The 26361-nt window shown below is 40.2% G+C and overlaps 1 protein-coding gene across 1 annotated transcript in view; it reads right to left on the bottom strand.

Moving 5' to 3' along the window:
• LOC102415544 (ATP-binding cassette sub-family C member 4) overlaps positions 1–26361 on the bottom strand; it is a 224710-nt gene that overhangs the window by 149018 nt on the left and 49331 nt on the right. The window contains exons 7-8 of the mRNA XM_045162438.1: positions 8669–8794; positions 4273–4522 (exon numbers count right to left, since the gene is read on the bottom strand). Of these exons, the coding sequence (XP_045018373.1) occupies positions 4273–4522; positions 8669–8794 (376 nt within the window). The remainder of the gene's footprint in view (positions 1–4272; positions 4523–8668; positions 8795–26361) is intronic.

The raw sequence follows: 26361 nt of genomic DNA, 5'->3' as shown, positions 1-26361 counted from the left end.
CTACCCCACCTCACTGCCCTGTTCTCCAGGCTGAGTTTTGAGATTATAAAAACCTTAATGTTTCCTGTAGTATCCTTCATGGTCCCCTGCTCAGGCCTCCAGCTCTCTACTCTGCAGCCTCAGACATTTCTGGCTCCTCAAATGCATGGATCCCCCTTCTTATCCTCAAAAGGCCTTTGTCACATAACCATCCCCAGGAAAATGCAAAGCTTCGGCTTCCCACCTCCCATATTCCCAAACATGGAATTCTCCAGGTAACGTGCTCAGCCTTCCCTGCTCAAACTTCTCAGCACAACCTCCAAAACTACACCAGTGACTCTGACAAAGCACCTCATGGCCCCTCAGACTTCTCCTTCCAAGGACTATTGACACAGAAATGTACATCAAGTTTCACTGTTTGATTCTTTATTAACCTCCCACTTGGTGAAACATAAATTGCAGGTAGGAAGGATCTCTGTGCAGTTGCTTACCAGCCACTCTATATACTCATCTGCACCATAATCAAGGCTGCATCAGGCTTGTTATTTTGTGGAATGATTGGATGAATAAATTCAAATTTGACCCACAAAAGTCTAGCATAAATCAAGACAGCTTTTTCCTCTCAACTGAGTTTATTTTTAAAAAGATTCTGTTATATTTTGCATTTGCTAAGCAACATTGTAGATTTCTTTCTACAAATAGGGCAATGTTTCCCAAATGTGATTTATTTTCAAGGACATAGGGACACTTACTAAAGACACAGGCAAATTGGACTCCAGCAAAGGAATAGTGAATCAGAAACTCCAAGATGTGATAATTTAGTTTTAATAAGCACACCAGGTGACTCTCATGAACTAGAGACCTACATTCTTTATAGGATTGTAAAACTAAATGGGTTGAAGAAGTTTCTATTAATAGGATCTAAAAGAAAAAAAAGTACTTCCAAGATCACTTCAACACACTATGGAGCAGTTTCCAATGCAAACACTAACCTTCTCACCACTTTTATTCTCAGCTATTTGCCCTGACTTTACTGCAAACAACTACTGCCAACAGATCTCTAAATTCTGAGACCACCTTTCCACCATGAAGAGAAAATTTAGTGTCTTGCCCAAGTCAAAGGTGTGTCCTTAATTAGGACACAAAGCAGCCTGACAAAGTCAGCACCAGGAAAAGTCAAAGTTCTCCCCAGGTCATAATGTTCATGTTACTTCACAAACCTACACATGAAGGAGTCTCAGGCCTTAGACATTGAGTTCATTTCAGTAGAAAAGAAATAAAAAATCCACCCAAGTATTTGAGCACAATTTCCTGAAAACCTTCTGCAGGACCCCTTTCATGCTATACTCTTTGGTGAGTCACATCATCCATCAGAGAATCAGAGTTATCACTGTCTCCACTACAACCTGCTTAATGGTTAGGTATTTGCAGGATCCCAGACACGATGGAGCTGGAAGGTCCCTTCAGTTGCACATTTTCTGAGCATCTGCTGTTTGTGAGCACTACGAAGATGAAAGAGGCACTGTCTGTAAGAATTCTGGAGTTCTGGGAAGGAAACAAATCCGTAAACACATGGCTTAGTGAGGACGAAGTCACATCCAGGAGCTCAGAGGAAGATATGGGGATTCAAGAGGGTGTGATGGTTCATTTTATTAACCAGACACTTGGCAGATCAACTCCCATACACTTACTCAAACACCTATTACAGTGAAAGCAATTTTAGATGAGATTGACATTTAAATCAGTAGAGTCTGAGTAAATCAGATTATCCTTCATAATGTGGGTGGGTCTCATCCAATTAGTCAAAGGTCTTAAGAGAAACTAGACTGACAAACTACAAAGAGGAGGGAATTCTGTCTCAAGAGCACCTTCAGACTATAGATGAATTTTAGCATAAAGTCTCATGGTATAAATCTTCTTTTATTTCATGATGGCCATCAAGACAGACTAATTTTGTTAAACAAGTAAGAGTGTTTCTAGTTTACTACAAGGCCCAGGAGCCAGGCCAGCAGGAGCTACATGAACACCTGGCTGTTCAGGGCACAGCTAGCTCCTCTCTTTAGAGAGCAGATTCACCAATTTCAGTCAGGCTAGGTAAACAGATAGATGCACAGAACAAGCAAGAGATTCAGACCTATTGCCCCTCTGGATTAGATTCAGCTCCCCTGATTTTAGACTCCCATCAAGGTGCAATGTTCCAGGAATGCCTAACTCCAATCTGCTCCCTCTCTGCATTTCTCCAGCTTCTAGTGCAGACTGACCACTCTGGGCTTTTGTGGGGCCGCAGTCATTTTCTGTAACTGTTGTCTCAGTCAATCCAGCATTTATTTGATACCCATTATGTGTCCAGCATGGACCAGGCACTACACTAAAGAACCACTAGAGACAGTTTGCTGTCAAGGGGCTCAGAACACTCCCAGGGAATCAGCATCACCCCATCTGACATGAGGCTGGCTGTGCACATAGATGGAAACCCCAGATCAATGTGAACAAAAGTGCTGGGAGAGGGTCATGGGGCTGCTGGAGGCTCAGCAGCATTTACTTAAATCAAGGACAGAGGAGAAGGCAACCCAGGAGGCTGGACAGAGTGAGCCAAGCCTCAAAGTGGGGATGAATGTGGCAGGTCACAGAAACAGGCCTTTTCCTCCTCCCCACCCCAATCCCATGCCAGGAAGGAGGGTCGTGTGCTGAGAAACAGAGAAGCCAGTGGAGCCCAGAGTTTAAAACTTGATTCTTCAAGAACAGGGACTTCAAAGGTCTTCAGAGTAAGAAAAGATGATAAAAACCATACTTAATGAGATAGTCCACATGAAAGAAGGTACATAGACAGCAATGTAACAGTGGTTAAGAAATCAGGCTTTGGTGAGAATCCTACTTCTGTCATTTGCAAGCTGTGTGAGGATGGGTGAGCTATTTCAACTGATAAAGGAAGCTGTTTCCTTATCTGTAAAGCGGTGACACTAATGTTTACCACTCAATTGCTTTCCTGATTAAATGAGATGGCATGATGCATAAAGAGTTCAAGAGGGCCCAGACCACAAGTAGATCACTGGTAGCCACTATCAAAGACAGAAGCTATGGCAGCAGTAATAACAAAACCACAATAGCACAACACACATATGAAGCTTCCATCTGGATAGGTTAATGTGTCACTAAGAATGTCACTACAGTCCAGGGATTTTCCTAAATATCTTATTTAAAGATGTGAAAGCCATGAAAAATGAATTTTTTAACAAGTTGCATGAACCAAGCCTTATAAGTGTTGCTAGAAGCCCCCATCAGAAAGAATGACAAACTCAGGGGACCAGAACTGACCCCATATGACTGATGTGTTTTATGGGAAATGGTTTTTTTATAGCACAGAAACGTCATCACAGAAAAGATTGGCTTTTATGACAAGACCCAAAAATAAAATATAATCACATGGAGAACTATCTAACTTCACTAGAGATCTATTATTAGCAGCCCATCACTGTGGCAAGGTAGAAACAAATCAGATTTTTCATAAAGCCTAAACACTCAAGCTCATGCCCAGGTTGACTCACAGAACCATTTTATTTTAATTTTAGATTTATTCACAAACACATGAATAACTGATCACCTACTGTGTGCCAGACCCTTGTCTTGGTGATGTAAATTATTTTCCCAAGGCAATTTAGGGACAGCCAGGAAAAAAAAAAAAAAAAAAAAAAAAAAAACATAGTGGGTATGGTGGGAATCACAAATTTGAAGGGAAGAGTCCAGCTAGAGACAGAATTAAGCAGGAAGTGAAAAGAGGCAGAGAGGAAAAGGCAGATCCAAAAGGCAAGCTCAGAACACAAGCAAACCACCTATGCAAGGAAAGAACCTGTTTCCAACAGAGAACTAAGTAAATCTTCCTGCCCAAGGAACAAGGAGCTCTCAGCAAGTTTTTTCCTTCCCAGCCCAGAGAGGAATCCTGTTCACTCCAGGACTGTGCACAGTCCCTCCTATCTAGTCATTTGAGTTAGAACAGGAGAGGCAACCTGTTCGCTTCTCTTGTTTTTAGACATATTAATCACCATGACATCATCACTTGTATGTAGAGAGTCTTGTCTTGTTGCTACTGCTGCCAATAAATGAGCAGGGAACTTATGATATGCATAATATACTCTATCAAAGAAGAGAGGGGGGTACATAAGAGAGTTTGGAATGACTACCAGCTTTGGCACAGAGAGCTAAACCTCATCTAACTGGCACACAGTCACACCAAATAAAAGAAGGCATTTTATGTAAAATACACCTACAACTTAGAAAAGTTATTTGTTCCCAAACCTTGATTCTTCGGATACTGATGATGGCCTCTGACACCTTCTCGATGGCCATGGGGAAGTAGAGGGTGCTCGTAAACCGCAGAGCCTCAAACAGCGTCACCACCACAAACACTTGGCTGGCTGTAATCACCCTTTCGAGAGCCATATTGGTGACGAAGGTGACAAAAATCATGATTTTGGTTACAGCAAAAAATGATGCCAGATTCATTCCTCTAAGATAGGAACTTTGCAGAATCTTGGAAATTTCCTTCCTGGAAAAGAGAATAGAAAGTAGATTTTAAAACAATCATCGACATCCAAGGTATGAATTCAAGTGCCCTGTATGAGCGGTCCCTTTTGAGGGAGTGGGCACAGATAAACTATCCCTCACATCATGAAGACACTACACAGTGCACACCCAGAGGTCTGCCCCCAAACCAGGACCACACTCTGCAGCACGACTTCACTCTTACAACTAAAAGAAGACTTAGAGTCACACTTTTTTAAACATTTTGGACCAATGAGACTGAGTTTGAACATTCATTCAACGTGCATTCCAAACCACAAGTCCTGTGCCAGGCTCCTCACTGATGACAGAAAGACACAGCCCATCACCTCCAGGAGCTCATGAACTTGTGGAGGAACAGAATAAGACACCCCAAGACTATGACACACCAAGACATTAGACAGAGGCAGCCACACAGCCCCCACAGGAGCTCAGAGCAGAGTTGTGTAACACGGAGCAGTGGAGTGACAGCAAGTTGCATGAATGTGGATCTTAAGAAGATAAGCTGAAGTCAGGGTTGGCAGAGGCCAGAGAATAAGGAAGATGAGAGTGTATTCCCATAAGAGGGAGGGCCCCTGCAAAGGTGCAAAGTAAGAAGTGACAGGGAGATACCAGAGAATTCTAAGTACCCTGTGCTGGAGTAAAACACTCATCAGATATTTAAATGAAAGATGTAGAAAAATACCGTAGACAAGAGAATGTAGAAAAGTACTCTACAAAGAAAACAACATAGTGTTTTCATGGCTCTGTTTGGAATGAATAATAATGATTCATAAAGTTTTGCCTGATATAGTTACATCCAATCTCTATAATCTCGCCATTTGTGCTACATCAAACTATAGTTTTAGTTTGAATGTCATCGTCTCAAGTACTAGCATCTTCTGTAGAGAAGGAAATGGCAGCCCACTCCAGTACTCTTGCCTGGAAAGTCCCATGGTCAGAGGGGCCTGGCAGGCTATACTACATGGGGTCATAAAGAGACGGACACAATTTAAAGACTAAATAACGACAACAAGCCCATCCTGTACCCTGCATTGACAATAGGCAAAAGCCACCTGCTTCAAGAGAAGAGACAGAAAGACAGGTTCTGCCCAGGATCCTGAAGTTGTACAAAGCAGAGGACGTTAGCTGGGGCAGAGAGAGGAAACTGCCTCACACACAAACTCCAATATACGACAGATGTCATGGAGGGACAGAAAATACACTTGCTATCATCATCAGAAGCAAAGGCTTTGGACTTTTCAGCTAAAGACTGATTTCCAGCAATTAGATACTCTTCTATCTGAAACATTTAACCACCATGTCTCTGTTCATGTTTCTATATTGGATATGAAAACAAAACTTACCTTGTGGAGTTCTTTTGTAATTGATTTCCATATGTGAAAGACCTTTATAGACAGTGAAAAAGCTAAAGAGTATCATTAGGTAAAAATAAACATAAAAGACAGGAAAAAAATACTAACACCTTGAAATTACTGCTTTTGGGGGATTTCTGGCACTAAGAAATACTTGGAAATTCATTTCTGTATAAGTAAGAAGCATAAGCAAAGGAGAAAAGGAAAGATATAAGCATCTGAATGCAAAGTTCCAAAGAATAGCAAGGTGAGATAAGAAAGCCTTCCTCAGTGATCAATGCAAAGAAATAGAGGAAAACAACAGAACAGGAAAGATTAGAGATCTCTCAAAGAAAATCAGAGATATCAAGGGAACATTACATGCAAAGCTGGGCTCGATAAAGGACAGAAATGGTATGGGCCTAACAGAAGCAGAAGATATTAAGAAGAGGTGGCAAGAATACACAGAAGAACTGTACAAAAAAGATCTTCACGACCAAGATAATCATGATGGTGTGATCACTCACCTAGAGCCACACATCCTGGAATGTGAAGTCAAGTGGGCCTTAGGAAGCATCACTAAAAACAAAGCTAGAGGAGCTGATGGAATTCGAGTTGAGCTATTTCAAATCCTGAAAGATGATGCTGTGAAAGTGCTGCACTCAATATGCCAGCAAATTTGAAAACTTAGCAGTGGCCACAGGACTGGAAGAGGTCAGTTTTCATTCCAATCCCAAAGAAAGGCAATGCCAAAGAATGCTCAAACTACCGCACAATTGCACTCATCTCACACGCTAGTAAAGTAATGTTCAAAATTCTCCAAGCAAGTCTTCAGCAATACATGAAGCATGAACTTCCAGATGTTCAAGATGGCTTTAGAAAAGGCAGAGGAACCAGAGATGAAATTGCCAACATCAGCTGGATCATCAAAAAAGCAAGAGAGTTCCAGAAAAACATCTATTTCTGCTTATTGTCTATGCCAAAGCCTTTGACTGTGTGGATCACAATAAACTGTGGAAAATTCTGAAACAGATGGGAATACCAGACCACCTGACGTGCCTCTTGAGAAATCTATATGCAGGTCAGGAAGCAACAGCTAGAACTGGACAGGGAACAACAGACTTGTTCCAAATAGGAAAAGGAGTACGTCAAGACTGTATATTGTCACCCTGCTTATTTAACTTATATGCAGAGTACATCATGAGAAATGCTGGGCTGGAAGAAGCACAAGCTGGAATCAAGACTGCTGGGAGAAATATCAATAACCTCAGATATGCAGATGACACCACTCTATGGCTGAAAGTGAAGAGGAGTTAAAGAGCCTCTTGATGAAAGTGAAAGAGGAGAGTGAAAAGGTTGGCTTTAAGCTCAACACTCAGAAAATTAACATCATGGCATCTGGTCCCATCACTTCATGGGAAGTAGATGGGGAAACAGTGGAAACAGTGTCAGACTTTATTTTGGGGGGCTCCAAAATCACTGCAGATGGTGATTTCAGCCATGAAATTAAAAGATACTTACTTCTTGGAAGGAAAGTTATGACCAACCTAGATAGCATATTCAAAAGCAGAGACATTACTTTGCCAACAAAGGTCCATCTAGTCAAGGCTATGGTTTTTCCAGTGATCATGTATGGATGTGAGAGTTGGACTTTGAAGAAAGCTGAACACCAAAGAATTGATGCTTTTGAACTGTGGTGTTGAAGAAGACTCTTGAGAGTCCCTTGGACTGCAAGGAGATCCAACCAGTCCATTCTGAAGGAGATCAGTCCTGGGTATTCATTGGAACGACTGATGCTAAAGCTGAAACTCCATTACTTTGACCACCTCATGTGAAGAGCTGACTCATTGGAAAAGACTCTGATGCTGGAAGGGATTGGGGGCAGGAGAAGAAGGGAACGACAGAGGATTAGATGGCTGGATGGCATCACCGACTCAATGGACATGAGTTTGGGTAAACTCCAGGATTTGGTGATGGACAGAGAGGCCTGGCATGCTGCAATTCATGGGGTCACAAAGAGTCGAACACAACTGAGCGAATGAACTGAACTGAAGAAGCATTATACAAATTTTTCCTTTAAGAAGACAGTAAGTGGAAGAGCAGGTTAAAATGATGTCTCCCCGTTCTACTTAAACTTTCTGCCACATGTTGGGGGTGGAGTGCATAGTATTTAAGTTCATCGTAATGTGAAAAACTTGGTAAGACTTCAAAATTAATTCAGAAAAGTCAACTGTAGTAACGTAGGTGAACCTAGAACCTGTTATACAGAGTGAAGTCAGAAAGAGAAAAGCAAATATTAATGCATATATATGGAATCTAGAAAAATAGAACTGATGAACCTATTCACAGAGAATAAATGGAAACACAGATGCAGAGAACAATCTCAGAGACACAAAGTGGGAGGGAGAAGGTAGGACAAATTGAGAAAGTAGCATTGGCATGGATATGCTGTCATGTGTAAAATAGATAACTAGCAGGAAGCTGCTATATAACACAGGGAGGCTAGCCTGCTGCTTTGTGATGACCTAGAGAGGTGGAATGGGGGAGTGGAAGGCGGAGATTCAGGAAGATGGGGATATATATATATATCCCCATCTTCCTGAATATATCACCGAATATACATACACACACACATACACACACACACACACACACACAATTATGGCTGATTCACCTTGATGTATAGCAGAGACCACCACAACATTGTAAAGTAATTATCCTCCAAAAATAATAAGTAAATTCAGTTAAAAATGTGGAGGGGAGTACAAAAATATGGTGTGACATATATAAAAACTTACCTTCTCAATCTGGTAATAAGGTCTATAAGTGACTTTTCCCAAGCATTCATTTTTACTGATTTGATGCCACTTATAAATTCACTCATGGTCCTGATCCTGTCGTCTGTGAGAGCTGCAGTCTTACTCCTAAGGGGACAGACGTGAGAGATGAGCCATAGTGATCACATACTAACTTTCTGTGGCAGCAGCAGCAGGGGGCACAGGGAGGGACCAGAGATCAAATGATTCTCTACAGCTCTTCTGTGCTGACATCACAGGAAGGTACTACTCAAAGTACAAATGGATAAAAAGACTTCTAGGAAGTCAACAACTCAGCCTAATTCAAAGACTAACTCAGAGAACTTGCAGTAACAGCCAAGGAAGACCTGAAGTGAGTCAGATACAAACCATTTGCCCAAGAAGATGGAGGTTGAACAAGAAAGGCAGAAAGGAATCTAACAGGAAAACAGTGTCTGTGCTGTAATAAAATAGGAGTAAAATTCTGGGGAACAGAAAAGATGAGGCTGCTAATAACATCAGGAAAGGAGAACAAGAAAAACTTCAGAGACCTTGTAGCACTGGAACAGGGCCTCAAAGGATAAGGAACATCTATCCACAGCAAAGAGAGGAAAGGGAATTTCAAGTAAAGAAAAATACCTCACATAAAGGTACACACAGACACAAAAGAACTCACATAGATTCAAACAACACACCTTCACCACCTGACAATCTGGACAATGACCCACTTCCAACCTCTGGAACCTGCCTCAGCTCTCACTCATCATCATTAGGCCCTTCATCACCAGTTACTTTTCTATCACATATGCTGCTGAGACTGTGGGACTTTATGAAAGTGAAAGTGAAGTCGCTCAGTCATGTCCAACTCTTTGCCACCCCATGGACTGTAGCCTATCACACTCCTCTGTCCATGGGATTTTTGAGGCCAGACTACTAGAGTCGGTTGCCATTTCCTTCTCCAGAGGATCTTCCCGACCCAGGGATCGAACCTGGATCTCCTGCATTGTAGGCAGATGCTTTACCATATAAGCCACCAGAGAAGTCCTAATAAAGACATAATTTGGCAAAATTCAACATCCATTTAAGATAAAAACCCTCCAGAAAGCAGGAATAGAAGGAACATACCTCAACATAATAAAAACTATATATGACAAACCCATAGCAAACATTATCCTCAATGGTGAAAAACTGAAAGCATTTCTCCTAAAGTCAGAAACAAGACAAGGGTGCCCAATTTCACCACTACTATTCAACATAGTTTTGGAAGTTTTAGCCACAGCAATCAGAGCAGAAAAAGAAATAAAAGGAATTCAGATTGGAAAAGAAGAAGTAAAACTCTCACTGTTTGCAGATGACATGATCCTCTACAGAGAAAACACTAAAGATTCCACCAGAAAATTACTAGAGCTAATCAATGAATATAGTAAAGTTGCAGGATATAAAATTAACACACAGAAATCCCTTGCATTCCTATATACTAACAATGAGAAAACAGAAAGAGAAATTAAGGAAACAATTCCATTCACCATTGTAACGAAAACAATAAAATACTTAGGAATATATCTACCTAAAGAAACTAAAGACCTATATATAGAAAACTATAAAGCACTGGTGAAAGAAATCAAAGAGGACACTAATAGATGGAGAAATATACCGTGTTCATGGATCAGAAAAATCAGCATATTGAAAATGAGTATACTACCCAAAACAACCTAGATTCAATGCAATTCCTATCAAGCTACCAACGGTATTTTTCAGAGAACTATAACAAATAATTTCACAATTTGTATGGAAATACAAAAAACCTCGAATAGGCAAAGCAATCTTAAGAAAGAAGAATAGAACTGGAGGAATCAACCTGCCTGACTTCAGTCTCTACTACAAAGCCACAGGCATCAAGACAGTGTGGTACTGGCACAAAGACAGAAATATAGATCAATGGAACAAAATAGAAAGCCCAGAGATAAATCCACGCACCTATGGACACCTTATCTTTGACAAAGGAGGCAAGAATAATCAATGGAGAAAAGACAATTTCTTTAACAAGCGGTGCTTGGAAAACTGGTCAGTCACTTGTAAAAGAATGAAACTAGAATACTTTCTAACACCATACACAAAAATAAACTCAAAATGGAAGAAATATCTAAATGTAAGACCAGAAACTATTAAACTCCTAGAGGAAAACATAGGCAGATTCATGTTGATATATGGCAAAACCAATACAATATTGTAAAGTTTAAAAAAAAGTAATAATAAAAAAAAAAGCCACTCTCTGACATAAACCACAGCAGGATCCTCTATGATCCACCTCCCAGAATATTGGAAGTAAAAGCAAAAATAAACAAATGGGACCTAATTAAAATTAAAAGCTTCTGCACAACAAAGGAAACTATAAGCAAGGTGAAAAGACAGCCTTCAGAATGGGAGAAAATAATAGCAAACAAAGCAATTAATGAATTAATCTCAAAAATATACAAGCAACTCCTGCAGCTCAATTCCAGAAAAATAGAAGACCCAATCAAAAAGTGGGCCAAAGAACTAAAGAGACATTTCTCCAAAGAAGACATACAGATGGCTAACACATGAAAAGATGCTCAACATCACTCATTATCAGAGAAATGCAAATCAAAACCACAATGAGGTAGGATTTCATGCCAGTCAGAATGGCTGCTATCCAAAAGTCTACAAGCAATAAATGCTGGAGAGGGTATGGAGAAAAGGGAACCCTCTTACACTGTTGGTGGGAATGCAAACTAGTACAGCCACTGTGGAGAAGAGTGTGGAGAGTCCTTTAAAAACTGGAAATAGAACTGCCATATGACTCAGCAATCCCACTCTGGGCATACACACTGAGGAAACCAGAATTGAAAGAGACATGTGTACCCCAATGTTCATCACAGCACTGTTTATAATAGCCAGGACATGGAACCAACCTAGATGTCCATCAGCAGATGAATGGATAAGAAAGCTGTGGTACAGATACACAATGTAATATTACTCAGCCATTAAAAACAATACACTTGAATAAGTTCTAATGAGGTGGATGAAACTGGAGCCCATTATACAGAGTGAAGTAAGCCAGAAAGAAAAACACCAATACAGTATATTAACACATATATATGGAATTTAGAAAGAACGTAATGATAACCCTGTATGCGAGACAGCAAAACAGACACAGATGTATAGAACAGTCTTTTGGACTCTGTGGGAGAGGGCGAGGGTAGGATGATATGGGAGAATGGCATTGAAACATGTAAATTATCATGTGTGAAACAAATTGCCAGTCCAGGTTCAATGCATGATACAGTGTACTCGGGGCTGGTGCACTGGGATGACCCTGAGGGATGGGATGGGGAGGGAGGTGGGAGGGGGGTTCAAGGAAACACATGTACACTCATGGTGGATTCAAGTCAATCTATGGAAAAACCAATACAATATTGTAAAGTAAAATAAATTAATTAATTAAAAAAAAATGAAGACATAATTAATCAAGACCAGTGACGGTCCTAAGATGGCAGAGGAAAAGGATTCGGAGACCACTTTCCACCCACAAATTCATCAAAAGGTCATTTGCATGCCGAGCAACTTCCACAAAACAACTTCTAAACGCTGGCGGAGGAAACCAGGCACCCAGAAAGGTAGCCTATTCTCTTTGAAAAGAGGAAGGACAAAATTTAAAAGACAAAAAGAGTTAGGGACAGAGACCTGTCCTGGGGAGGGAGTTGTGCAGGAGGAGAAGTTTCACATAGTAGGAAATCCTCTCACAGGCAGGTCAGTGGGGAGTTTTGGAATCTCAGATGGCAACATAACCAGGAGGAAACACACACACACACACACACACACACACACACACACACACAGAATATGCACCTACCGCAGCTGCCAGTGGAGAAGTAGCCCACATACTCACATCCACTACCAACAAGTATAGACTGGACAGGGAGGCACAGGCTGTATAATAAGTGCTTAGGATAAGGACTGGGCCTCAATGCCCTGAGGACAATCTGAGGGAGTTAACATGAGATAAAAACCCAAACTGTGGGATTGCCAGAGAGAACAAAAAAAGAGAGAGAACTTTTCCGCAAAAGGCTCTAACACACAGCCTGGCCTGCACACAGAACAAAGGATTGAGCTAACACCAAAGAAAAGCTAGCCAGCCCCCCAGCCCTCCCCCACTCCCCAGAGGCAGAGAGGCAGGTGTGCGACAGCCAGAGCTGCAGGGCAAGAGGCTGCTGCAATCTCTGCCCCAGGGACCAGTATCCTCCACCAAACTGCAAGCAGGCTCCCACTTGCTAACCACGTCTTCCTGGGATCCTGGACGGTTGACATCTGCCAGGAGTGTCGCAGCCTGAGATCAGCTCCCCAGAGGAGACACACCTCCCACATGGCACACCTGAGATGGTGCTCTTGCGGCGCACCCAGGACACCAACCGGCCAGGACTGGGGAGGTGATTAAGACACACGGACCACCTGGGACAGTGCACTTGCCAAGCACCTGGCCACCTGAGCTGCTTGAACCTGGGAAGGGCACAAAATGCACACCCAACCGACTCTGTGCCCTTGTGGAGTACCCAAGAACCTGAGCAGCTTAGACCTGAGAGGGGCCCGAAAAGGAAGGCCCACTTTGGACAGTACCCCTGCAGAGCACCCTATAGCCTGAGCAGTATAGACCCTGGAAGCACATGCCACCTTGAGCTTTGGCAAACCCAGTGTGGTCCTTACACTGTGAACATTCCCCACACATGCCAGAGAAATCTGTTTGCATTGTCCCTCCCTCCCCACAACACAACTGAACAAGTGAGCCTAAATAAGTGACCACCTTTGCCCCCTTGTGTCAGGATGGAAATTAGACACTGAAGAGACTTGCAAACAGAGGAAGACAAAATAAACAAAGAAGAGGGAATGGCTCTGGAAGTGACAGGTGCAACAGATTAAAACCATGTAGTTAGCATTGACTAAGCATTGGAGGGAGCTGATAGAACTTGAGAAGTACAAGCTGGAACAAGGAACTATCTGAAACTGAACTGACCCCACACTGCCCACAACAGCCTCAGAGAAATTCCTAGATATATTTTTACTATTATCACTTTTTAATTTTTTAATTTAAGTTCCTTATTACTCCTTTTTCATTTTTATAACCTAATATCTTGCAAAAAAGACCCCATTTTTAAAGCAACTTCACATACATATTTTTCATAATTTTGTGATTGATTTTGTTTTAATAATTTTAATATTGTATTTCTGAGAGTCTAACCTCTACTCTAGATTTTTAATCTTTGCTTTTTGGTATTTGTTTTCAATTTTGTACCTTTAGGTATATAATCTTCAGTACCCATTTTCACTTAGGTGTGTGAAATTGCTGGCTGGCTTTATTGCTGTCTCCCTTTTTGACTCTCCTTTTTCTCCCCCAGATCACCTATATCTCCTCCCTCACCTTTATCCTCTCTACTTAACTCTGTGAATGCCTCTGGGTGTTCTGGGCTATGGAGAACACTTAGGGAATTGATTACTGGCTAGATTGCACTCTCCCCTTTTGAGTCCCCCTCTTTTCCTCCTGGTCACCTCTATCTCCCTTCTCCCTCTTCTCCATGTAAGTCTGTGAGCCTCTCTGGGTGTCCCTCACTGTGGAGAATTGTTTCACCATTAACCTAGATGTTTTATCATATATGTTATATGGATGGAGAAGTCTTGAGGCTACTGTAAGAATAAGACTGAAAGACAGAGGGAGAAGATTTAACTCCAAAACTTGACAACATCAGGGAACTCCTGATTCCATGGAATATTAATAGACAAAAGCTCACCCAAAAGGATACATTCCTACACTGAAACCAGCTCCACCCAAGAGTTAACAAGTTCCAGAGCAAGCTATACCATGATAATTCTCCAGTAAGCAGGAACACAGCCCTGAGCATTAAAAGACAGGCTGCTCAAAGCCATGCCAAACCCATAGACACCCCAAAACTCACTACCGGACACTTCATGGCACTTCAGAGAGAAGAGATCCATTTCCACCCACCAGAACACAGACACAAGCTACCCTAACCAGGAAACCTTGACAAATCACTAGTCCAACCCCACCCACAGGGAGAAGGCTCCACAATACAGAGGAACCATGAACTGCCAGCAAACAGAAAGGGCACCCCAAACACAGCAATCTAAACAAAATGAAAAGGCAGAGAAATATTCAGCAGGTAAAGCAATGTGATAAATGCCCACAAAATCAAACAAAAGAGGAGGAGATAGGGAATCTACCTGAAAAAGAATTCAGAATAATTATAGTCAAGATGATCCAAAATTTTGAAAACAAAATGGAGTTACAGATAAATAGACTAGAGACAAGGATTGAGAAGATGCAAGAAATGTTTAACAAGGACCTAGAAGAGATAAAGAAGACTAAATCAATAATGAATAATGCAATAACTGAGATCAAAAGCCCTGTGGAGGGAACCAACAGTAGAATAATTGAGGCAGAAGATAGGATAAGTGAGATGGAAGATAGAATGGTGAAAATAAATGAAGCAGAGAGGAAAAAATAAAACAGAAATAAAAGAACTGAGGACAACCTCAGAGACCTCTGGGACAATGTAAAATGTCCCAACATTCAAATCATAGGCATCCCAGAAGAAGATGAAAAGAAAGGGCATGAGAAAATTTGAGGAGATAATAGCTGAAAACTTCCCTAAAGTGGGGAAGGAAATAGCCACCAGAGTCCAAGAAACCCAGAGAGTGCCAAACAGGATAAACCCAAGGTGAAACACCCCAAGACACATATTAATCAAACTAACAAAGATCAAACACAAAGAGAAAATATTTAAAGCAGCAAGGGAAAAGCAACAAATAACTCACAAGGAGATCCCCATAAGGATAACAGCTGACCTTTCAATAGAAACTCTTCAGGCCAGAAAGGAATGGCAGGACATACTTAAAGTGATGAAAGAGAAAAAACCTACAACCCAGATTACTATACCCAGCAAGCATCTTATTCAAATATGAAGGAGAAATCAAAAGCTTTACAGACAAGCAAAAGCTGAGAGAATTCAGCACCACCAAACCAGATCTTCAACAAACACTAAAGGATCTTCTCTAGACAGGAAACACAGAAAAGGTTTATAAACTCAAACCCAAAATAACAAAATAAATGGCAACAGGATCATAATTATCAATAATTACCTTAAATGTAAATGGGTTGAATGCCCCAATAAAAAGACAAAGACTGGCTGAAAGAATTCAAAACAAACCCTTATATATGCTGTCTACAAGAGACCCACCTCAAACCAAGGGACACATACAGACTGAAAATGGAGGGCTGGAAAAGGTATTTTATGCAAATGGAGACCAAAAGAAAGCAGAAGTAGCAATACTCATATCAGATAAAATAGACTTTGAAAGAAAGGCTGTGAAAAGAGACAACAAAGGACACTACATAATGGTCAAAGGACCAATCCAAGAAGAAGATATAACAATTATAAATATATATTCACCCAACAAGGGCTTCCCTCATAGCTCAGTTTGTAAAGAATCTGCCTGCAATGGAGGAGACCCCGGTTCGATTCCTGGGTTGGGAAGATCCACTGGAGAAGGGATAGGAGACCCACTCCAGTATTCTTGGGCTTCCCTTGTAGCTCAGCTGGTAAAGAATCTGCCTGCAACGTGGGAGACCTGGGTTCAATCCCTGGGATGGGAAGATCCCCTGGAGAAGGGAAAGTTTACCCACTCCAGTATTCTGGCCTGGAGAATTCCATGGACTATAAAGTCTATGGGGTCGCAAAGAGTCAGACACGTCTGAGACTTTCACTTTCACCTTCATACACCCAACATTGGAGCACCTCAATACATATGGCAAATGCTAACAAGTTTGAAAGGGGAAATTAACAGTAACACAATAATAGTAGGAAAATTTAGTACCCCACTCACACCTGTGGATAGATCAATCAAACAGAAAATTAGCAAGGAAATGCAAACTTCAAATGATACAATGGACCAGTTAGACCTAATTGATATCTATAGGATATTTCACCCAAAACAATGAATTTCACCTTTTTCTCAAGTTTCACCTTTTTCTCAAGTGCGCACGGAATATTCACCAGGATAGAACACATCCTGGGCCATAAATCTAGACTTAGTAAATTCAAAAAAAATTTAAATCATTTCAAGCATCTTATTGGATCACAACATGGTAAGATTAGATGTCAACTAGAAAAAACTTTTAAAAATACAAACATATGGAGGCTAAACAACACACTTCTGAATAACCAGCAAATCACAGAAGAAACCAAAAAGGAAATCAAAATATGCATAGAAACAAATGAAACTGAAAACCCAACAACCCAAAACCTATGGGATTCAGTAAAAGCAGTGCTAAGACAAAGGTTCATAGCAATACAAGAGAAAAATCAAGAAACAAGAGAAAAATCAAATAAATAACCTATCTTTACACCCAAACCAACTAGGAAAAAAAAAAAAAACAATGAAGAACCCCAAGTTAGTTGAAGGCAAGAAATCATAAAAATTAGAGCAGAAATTAATGAAAAAGAAACAAAGGAGACTATAGCAAAAATCAACAGAACTAAAAGCTGGTTCCTTGAGAAAGTAATAAAATAGGCAAATCATTAGCCAGACTCATCAAGGAAAAAAATGGAGAAGAATCCAATCAACAAAATTAGAAGTGAAAATGGAGGAATCACAACAGACAACACAGAAATACAAAGGATCATAAGAGACTAGTATCAGCAAATATATGCGAATAAAATGGCCAACTTGGAAGAAATGGATGAATTCTTAGGAAAGTACAACCTTCCAAGACTGAACAAGGAAGAAATAGAAAATCTTAACAGACCAATCACAAACATGAAAATAAGAACTGTAATCAAAAATCTTCCAACAAACAAAAGCCCAGGACCTGATGGTCTCACAGGTGAATTCTTCCAAAAATTTAAAGAGCTAACACCTATCCTATTCAAACTCTTCCAGGAAACTGCAGAGGAAGGGAAACTCCCAAACTCATTCTATGAGGCCACCATCACCCTAATACCAAAATCAGACAAAGATGCCACAAAGAAAGAAAACTACAGGCCAATATCACTGATGAACATAGATGTAAAAATTCTCAAAATTCTAGAAAAGAGAATCCAACAACATATTAAAAAGATCATACATCATGACAAAGTGGGCTTTATCCCAGGGATGCAAGGATTCATTGATATTTGCAGATCAATCAATGTGATACACCACATTAACAAATTGAAAGATAAAAACCATATGATTATCTCAATAGATGCACAGAAAGTCTTTGACAAAATTCAACATCCATTTATGATTTAAAAAAAAAAAAAAAAAACCTTTGGAAAGCAGGCATAGAAGGAATATATCTCAACATAATAAAAGCCATATATGATAAACCCAGAGCAAACATTATCCTCAATGGTGAAAAACTTACAGCATTTCCCCTACAGTCAGGAACAAGACAAGGGTACCCGCTCTCACCACTACTATTCAATATAGTTTTGGAAGTTTTGGCCACAGCAATCAGAAAAGAAAAAGAAATACAAGGAGTCCAGATTGGAAAAGAAGTAAAACTCTCACTGTTTGCAGATGACATGATCCTCTACAGAGAAAATCCTAAAGACACCATCAGAAAATTACAAGAGTTAATCAATGAGTATAGTAAATTTGCAGGATATAAAATTAATACACAGAAATCACTTGCATTCCTATACACTAACAATGAGAAAACAGAGAAATTAAGGAAACAATTTCATTCACCACTGCAATGAAAAGAATAAATTACTTAGAAATAAATCTACATAAAGAAACAAAAGACCTGTATATAGAAAACTATAAAACACTGATGAAAGAAATCAAAGATGACATAAATAGATGGAGAACTATACCATGTTCATGGATCGAAAGAATCAATATAGTGAAAATGAGTATACTAACCAAAGCAATCTATAGATTCAATGCAATCCCTATCAAGCTACCATCAGTATTTTTCAGAGCACTAGAACAAATAATTTCACAATTTGTATAGAAATATAACAAACCTCAACTAGCCAAAGCAATCTTGAGAAAGAAGAATGGAACTGGAGGATTCAACCTGCCTGACTTCAGGCTCTACTACAAAGCTACAGTCATCAAGACAGTATGGTACTGGCACAAAAACAGAAATATAGATCGATGGAACAAAACAGAAATTCCAGAGATAAATCCACACACCTATGGATACCTTATCTTTGACTAAGGAGGCAAAAATATACAATGGAGAAAAGACAATCTCCTTAACAAGTTTTGCTGGGAAAACTGGTCAACTGCCTATAAAAGAATCAAATTAGAATACTTTCTAACACCATACACAAAAATAAACACAAAATGGAGGAAATATCTAAATGTAAGACCAGAAACTATAAAACTCCTAGAGGAAAACATAGGCAAAACACTCTGACATAAATCACAGAAAGATCCTCTATGACCCACCTCCCAGAGTAATGGAAATAAAAGCAAAAATAAACAAATGGGAACTAGTTAAACTTAAAAGCTCTTTTATAATGAAGGAAAATATAAACAAGGTGAAAAGACAGACTTCAGAATGGGAGAAATAGTAGCAAACAAAGCAACTGACAAAGAATTAAGCTTAAAAATATACAACCTGCTCATGCAGCTCAATACTGGAAAAATAAGTGACCCAATCCAAAAATGGGCCAAAGAACTAAACAGACATTTTTCCAAAGAATACATAAAGAGGGCTAACACATGAAAAGATTCTCAACATCACTAATTATCAGGGACATGCAAATCAAAACCACAACCAGGTACCATCTTATGATGGTCAGAATGGTTGCTATCAAAAAGTCTACAAAAAATGAATGCTGGAGAGGGTGCAGAGAAAAACGAACCCTCTTACACTGTTGGTGGGAATGCAAACTAGTACAACCACTCTGGAGAAGAGTGTGGAGATTTCTTAAAAACTGGAAATAGAACTGCCATATGACCCACCAATCCCACTGCTGGGCATATACACTGAGGAAACCAGAACTGAAAGAGACACATGTACCCCAATGTTTATTGCAGCACTGTTTACAATAGCTAGGACATGGAAGCAACCTAGATATCCATCAGCAGATGAATGGATAAGAAAGCTGTGGTACATATACACAATGGAATATCACTCAGCTATTAAAAAGAACACATGTGAATCAGTTCTAATGAGGTGGATGAAACTGGAGCCTATTATACAGAGTGAAGTAAGTCAGAAAGAAAAACATCAATGAAGCTTATTAATGCATATATATGGAATTTAGAAAGATAGTACAATGACCCCATATGTGGCACAGCAAAACAGACACAGATGTAAAGAACAGACTTTTTGACTCTGTGGGAGAAGGTGAGGGTGGGATAATTTGAGAGAACAGCATTGAAACATGTATATTGCCATATGTGAAATATCTGACCAGTTCAAGTTTGATGCATGAAACAGGGCACTCAAAGCTGGTGCACTGGGACAACCCAGAGGGATGGGATGTGGAGGGAGGCGGGAGGGGTGTTCAGGATGGGGGGCACATATATACACTTGGCTATTCATGTCAATGTATGGCAAAAATCGTCACAATATTGTAAAGTAATTAGCCTCCAATTAAATAGATTGATTTAGAAAATTAATCAAAACTGACTTTGTCCTTGGACACTTATGAATTAATGGTAACATTGAATTAAAAATAAGACATGAATATACATATTGGAAAATCACTCTAACCCAAGCATAACAAAAATACACACAGCTAAGATTGAGCCTGTAGGATTATTACTATTTAATATTGTTTAAATAACTTCAATATAGGTACATTGGGCTCAAGGACACTCTACATATTCAGGTACAGTGCTGGGAGGGTCTGGAAAATCCCATAACTTTTCCTGCTTCAAGATTATCCTTAAGCTTAAAGCTGGAGCCACCACTGGCTAAACTAAGCCTGAAGGGTCTACAACACACACAAAGAAGAAATCAGAGAAGGCATTTTGTTTTTTAAACAAAAGATCCAACAGATTGTAGTTGTCACCAAATATATGTTGCTGCTGCTGCTGCTGCTGCTGCTAAGTCGCTTCAGTCGTGTCCAACTCTGTGCAACCCCATAGATGGCAGCCCACCAGGCTCCCCCGTCCCTGGGATTCTCCAGGCAAGAACACGGGAGTGGGGTGCCATTTCATTCTCCAATGCATGAAAGTGAAAAGTAAAAGTGAAGTCACTCAGTCGTGTCCAACTCCTAGCGATCCAATGGACTGCAGCTTACCAGGCTCCTCCATCCATGGGATTTGCCAGGCAAGAGTACTGGAGTGGGTTGCCATTGCCTTCTCTGAAATATATGTTACCTATTTTTAAAACCAGTGTTTCACTTACCGGAGTGATGAAAACCACATCCCAAAGCAGCTTTGCAACAGGAGAAGGAAAATGAGAACCGCCATCCCAGCAAGACACGATATTCCTGTTTCCATCCAGAGCAGGGCAGTCACTGCAATTGCCTGCAGTGGCCCCACCCACAGATAGTGCAACAACATTGTTACCTTAAAGAAAAAGATAAGCCTTCTCAGGATATTATAAAAAAACAACACAAGTAAGGACACAGTATAGAAATAATATGCTTGTGAAGAAGATACAGGAACCAAAACAGAAATGATCACAGTGGGTTTTAATCCTGCTAAAGCAGAAATCCACACATCTACCCCAGATGACACTGTTCTGGGGCAGCACAGGACCAGCCAGGGAGAACCCAACCAGCAGCACTGGTAGGAAGAGCTGAATTTTATCCACAACACAGACGAGCTCAGGGTTTCCCCAAACTCTCTTTGTTCCAAAATTCAGCCACCATCTCCCCAGGAGAGCCTATATTATGGTACCTACTACTCTCTCCAGTAATTACTTAAGTATTTACCTCCCTGACAGGCTGTGGCTTTGGGGGGGTGGCAAAAACTAAGCCTAATTTATCCTTGAAACTGAGTAGAAGTCTTACTTCATGTTTGATGAATGAATAATTGAAGGAGAAGTGGTCTAGTGCAGTAGAGATCTGACCAACAGCTACAATGCCCTGGGTAATGTGATCTATTCATAAAGTAAATGGGAAAAAAGAGTGTGAGGGGACAGCAGAGAGTAGGTTGTGTCTGGCTGAGGACCATCCACTTGGCATTATTCCTCACAGGCTCCCTATACAGCAGGCACTAAACAGGGAAAGAACAACCCCTGCCCACCAGGCCTTCATCATCCAGATGAGGAGGAAGACAGCCCAGCAACACCAACACCATGTGCCAAGAAGGGCCACACCAGGAGGACCCCTAGGGACACTAACCAAGCTGGGAAAGAATCCTGCTGCCTATTATTAGAAAAACAAAATTCTCATCCACAGGACAACACACATTGTTACATCAAAGATGCATACAGAAGAAATGAGAGTTGGATAAAAAGGACCCTTGTCTTAGGTCCTCAACAGAACCCTGGCTGACACCAAACCCTGGCACCTGGCACCCAAATCTACAATCAGTAAGAAGTGATGGGAAAGGAAAAAGAGAATCCCTCAGGGACAGCTTACCTGATCAAAACCCTGTTCACATGTGGACAGCAGGTTGACTATCTGGCCTGTGGTGGTCTTCCCAAGGCCCGAGCTATCAGCCGACAAGTATAAAGTACTAGTGAGAGGAAAGATACAGAGAACTGGATGCCAAAGGTGATACAAGTCATCTTACACATAGCAAAATGGAGTGTGTTTTTGTGGGTTTGGGGTGCTAGGACAAAGAGAGTGACCCGAACAAGCAGGCTAGTGGAACCTCGTTCATCCTTCATCTCCTCAATGTGGCTAGGCAGTCCCCTACCCACAAGAACAGCAAAGGGAGGAGCAGGAGGTAGAAGCAAAATCCCCCATCCTGTTTCTCAAAGAACTTGAACCTGACTGAAGGATAAAGGGATGTTGATTTAGACTTAAGAACAAACCAAAATAAATTTGAGCCAAACTAGATATGAGTGGAAAGGCTGCCTTAAAGAAAGAAATTAGAGGACTTGGATGGACTATAAATCTGGAATTGATTATTAATTCTGTGTGTGACCTCATTTAAACACTTTGGGCTTAGTTTATTCATTCTGAAATGAGGGATTATAATGTTCAAAACACTGTTTCTGTGAGGAACCTCTGTTCTTAATGCCAGTCTGCTGACTTTACAAAAAACACAGCCTCTGCTGCACAATTCCTTTATTTGTTAAGAAAAATGCCCTAGAGATCTGAGGAACCTGAAGAGACAATATGAGCTGCTTCAAAGACCACCAATCGTATCCAAACAGAGTCTCACAGTTCATAAAACTGTTTCATTTAGTCCTCAGGTTAAACAGAAAAATCAATGATAAAGTGGGAATGTAAAACAACGTAGCTGCCATAGAAGAGAGTATGGAAGTTCCTCAAAAAACACAAAATTAGCATATAATACAGCAATTCCACTTCTGGGAATATACTCAAAAGAACTGAATGTATGAACTTGAACAGATATTTATACACTTGTGTTCAGAGCAGCAATGATCACAATAGCCAAAAGGTAGAAACAACCCAAATGTTCACTAACAGATGAATGGATACAGAGAATGCTGTATATACCTATAATGGAATATTATTCAGTTGTAAAATGGAATTAAATTTGACACCTGCTCCACCATCAATGAACCCTTAAGAGATTATGCTACATGACATAAACAAGACTCAAAATGACAAATATTTTACAATTCCACTTACATGGGATACCAAGTCAAATTCAAAGATTGAAGTAGAATGGTGCTGGCTGGTAGGGGTGGGGGTGGGGTGGCTGGAGAATTAGTGCTTATTGGATGCAGAGGATCACTTTGCAAAGATGAAATTCTGGAGATGAATAGCAGTGTTGTTTCCTCAACAATGTAAATGTTCCTAATGTCACTAAATTGTTGTTGTTCAGTCACTAAGTCATGCCCAACTCTTTGCAATGCCATGGACTGCAGCACAGCAGTCTCCTCAGTCTTCCACTACCTCCTGAAGTTTGCTCAAATTCATGTCCATTGAGTCAGTGAAGGTATCTAAACATCTCATCTTCTGCCACCCCTGTCTCCTTTTGCCTTCAGTCTTTCCCAACATCAGGGTCTGTTCCAATGAGTCAGCTCTTCTTGTCACTAATGTCACTAAACAACGTTCCCCAAATTAGTTAAAATTGTAAATTTTATGTTGTGCATATTTTATAATAATTTTTAAAAATTAATGACCAAAATCCAAAAGTAACTTTACCAAATTTGTAGAAATGACAAATCATTTTATTTATGACACATCCCACTAGATCATTCAAAGTTCAGCTAAAAAGAGCCTAAACATTTCCCAAAGGTCACATTCCAAAGTGTTAGTTGGAAGAGGAAGAAAAACAGGTGGACAGTGGCTCACCTGTGCAGCAAACAGTGAGCTTTGCCTGAACCATGACCTCACACCTAACAAGGTTTTCACAGTGCAGTTCTGGTGAAATTTCACACATACTTATGGGAGCTAAGCACGATCTAGAAAGACAAACATCTAGCTAACTTGTGAAGAAATCTGAGTACTCTTCTCCTAAACAGTGAAAGGTACAAGAGAATAACAAATATATGATGGGGCACAATGAAGAACCCTGGCCAGAGTGTACAGTCACCACTGCCATTTCCACGTCACCCAGGAGGAAACCAGCTCATGTGCCAAACACACACAGTGAGATGCCAGGGGCCCTGGGTTCATAGAGCGCTGAGATTAACAAGAGTCTGCTCAAGGAAAGATGAGGAGAAGACACTTTACATTTTGCCAAGAAAAACATTCCCAAGAAACAGAAGCTCTGGATAAGCAGCATAAGTAGCAACTAGGTAAAAGAAGCGATGATTTCAATTTAAATTGTTTGGTTTTAGCTTTTGATTAGGATTTAATCTTTTAATAAAAATTATATGTATTAAGGTGGACAACATGATTATTGTTAAAAATATACATTGGGAAATGATTTCTGTAGTAAAACCAATTAACATATTCACACTTTATGTAGTTACCATGTTGTGTGTCTCCTGAGAACACTTAGGTCTTCCCTTTTAGCTCAGCTGATAAAGAATATGCCTGCAATACGGGAGACCTGGGTTTAATCCCTGGGTTGGGAAGATCCCCTGGAGAAGGAAAGGCTACCCACTCCAGTACTCTGGCCTAGAGAATTCCATGAACTACATAGTTCATGGGGTCGGAAAGAGTCAGACACGACTGAGTGACTTTCACTTTCACACTTTCACTTGAGAACACTTCAGATCTACTCTCACAGAAAAATTCAAGTATATAATACAAATAAATAAAGATTTTTAAAGCAAATAACCCAGGGCAACAAGATACTGAGAAACAAGTTTGCACAGAGCCTTTCAACAGTTGACATGGTGTATCGGTGGCAATTTCTTGGTAAAGACACATGAAATCCTAATCCCTTTTACACTAGCTAAGATCAGGGCAAGCTATGAAATAGTTGTGTGGCCTTTCTCAATATAAAAATCACTGAACACATCAAATCAGGTCTTATTAAAACTTCTATAATGCATTCTAAAGAGAAAAAGGAAACATAGTATTATGAAGATAACTTGAAAGAACAGCAAAAAATTCTCTCCCAAATTACTAAAGACAATGGAAATTTTCAAGTTTTATCCAAAATATCCAATTATTGTCTTTAATGCCAGTAAAACAATTGTAACTATAGCATATAGTGAGTCTGTATTTAGCCTGAGTTATATTTATATTTTTCTTTAGTTAACACAATTGTACTGAATGTGATTAAATGGGCCATTGAAAAATATAATCATTCCCTTTCTCAAATCCATTCTGTTCTCCAAGATTTAATTTTATAGATCCAATGCTGAAGTTCACTTTTAAACACAGTTTTGAAGGTTTTAATGAACAACAACAACAAAATGTCCAGAAATACCACTATGAGAATTAGGCATAAAAACATTGAAAATCAATGGGATACCTTTGATACTTTAATTTTTAATTAGATTTTATTACAGATTTAGTGGATATTATGCAACAGTGGATATTATGTGGCTCAGTTCAGTTCAGTTCAGTCGCTCAGTCATGTCCGACTCTTTGCGACCCCATGAATCGCAGCAAGCCAGGCCTCCCTGTCTATCACCAACTCCCGGAATTCACTGAGACTCACATCCATCGAGTCAGTGATGCCATCCAGCCATCTCTCTGTCATCCCCTTCTCCTCCTGCCCCCAATCCCTCCCAGCATCAGAGTCTTTTCCAATGAGTCAACTCTTCGCATGAGGTGACCAAAGTACTGGAGTTTCAGCTTTAGCATCATTCCCTCCAAAGAAATCCCAGGGCTGATCTCCTTCAGAATGGACTGGTTGGATCTCCTAGCAGTCCAAGGGACTCTCAAGTCATAAAAGGCAGCCTTGATCCAATCTCAGTAGAAAACTTTTTATTATATATTGGAAAAGCAACAACAACAACAACAAAAACTTGACTTGGTGCAAATACTTGACTTGGTATTTGCTTCTCCAGTAAAGTACAAATGAGCCCAGTTACAAAATTTTAGTTTGCAGAGAACTTTCCCTAAATGTTCCTGATCCTTCAAGGGAGGTATACACTGTGAAACCGAGTGACACTTACCTTGCGGTAGATCATATGGCACAGGGCTACTCTCAGCCTCATCCCC

This window comes from Bubalus bubalis, chromosome 13 (genome assembly GCF_019923935.1).
Source record: "Bubalus bubalis isolate 160015118507 breed Murrah chromosome 13, NDDB_SH_1, whole genome shotgun sequence".
In the NCBI taxonomy this organism is placed as follows: domain Eukaryota; kingdom Metazoa; phylum Chordata; class Mammalia; order Artiodactyla; family Bovidae; genus Bubalus; species Bubalus bubalis.
The sequence above is the reverse complement of the archived record's forward strand: the minus strand, read 5'-3'. Positions and strand labels throughout refer to the sequence as shown.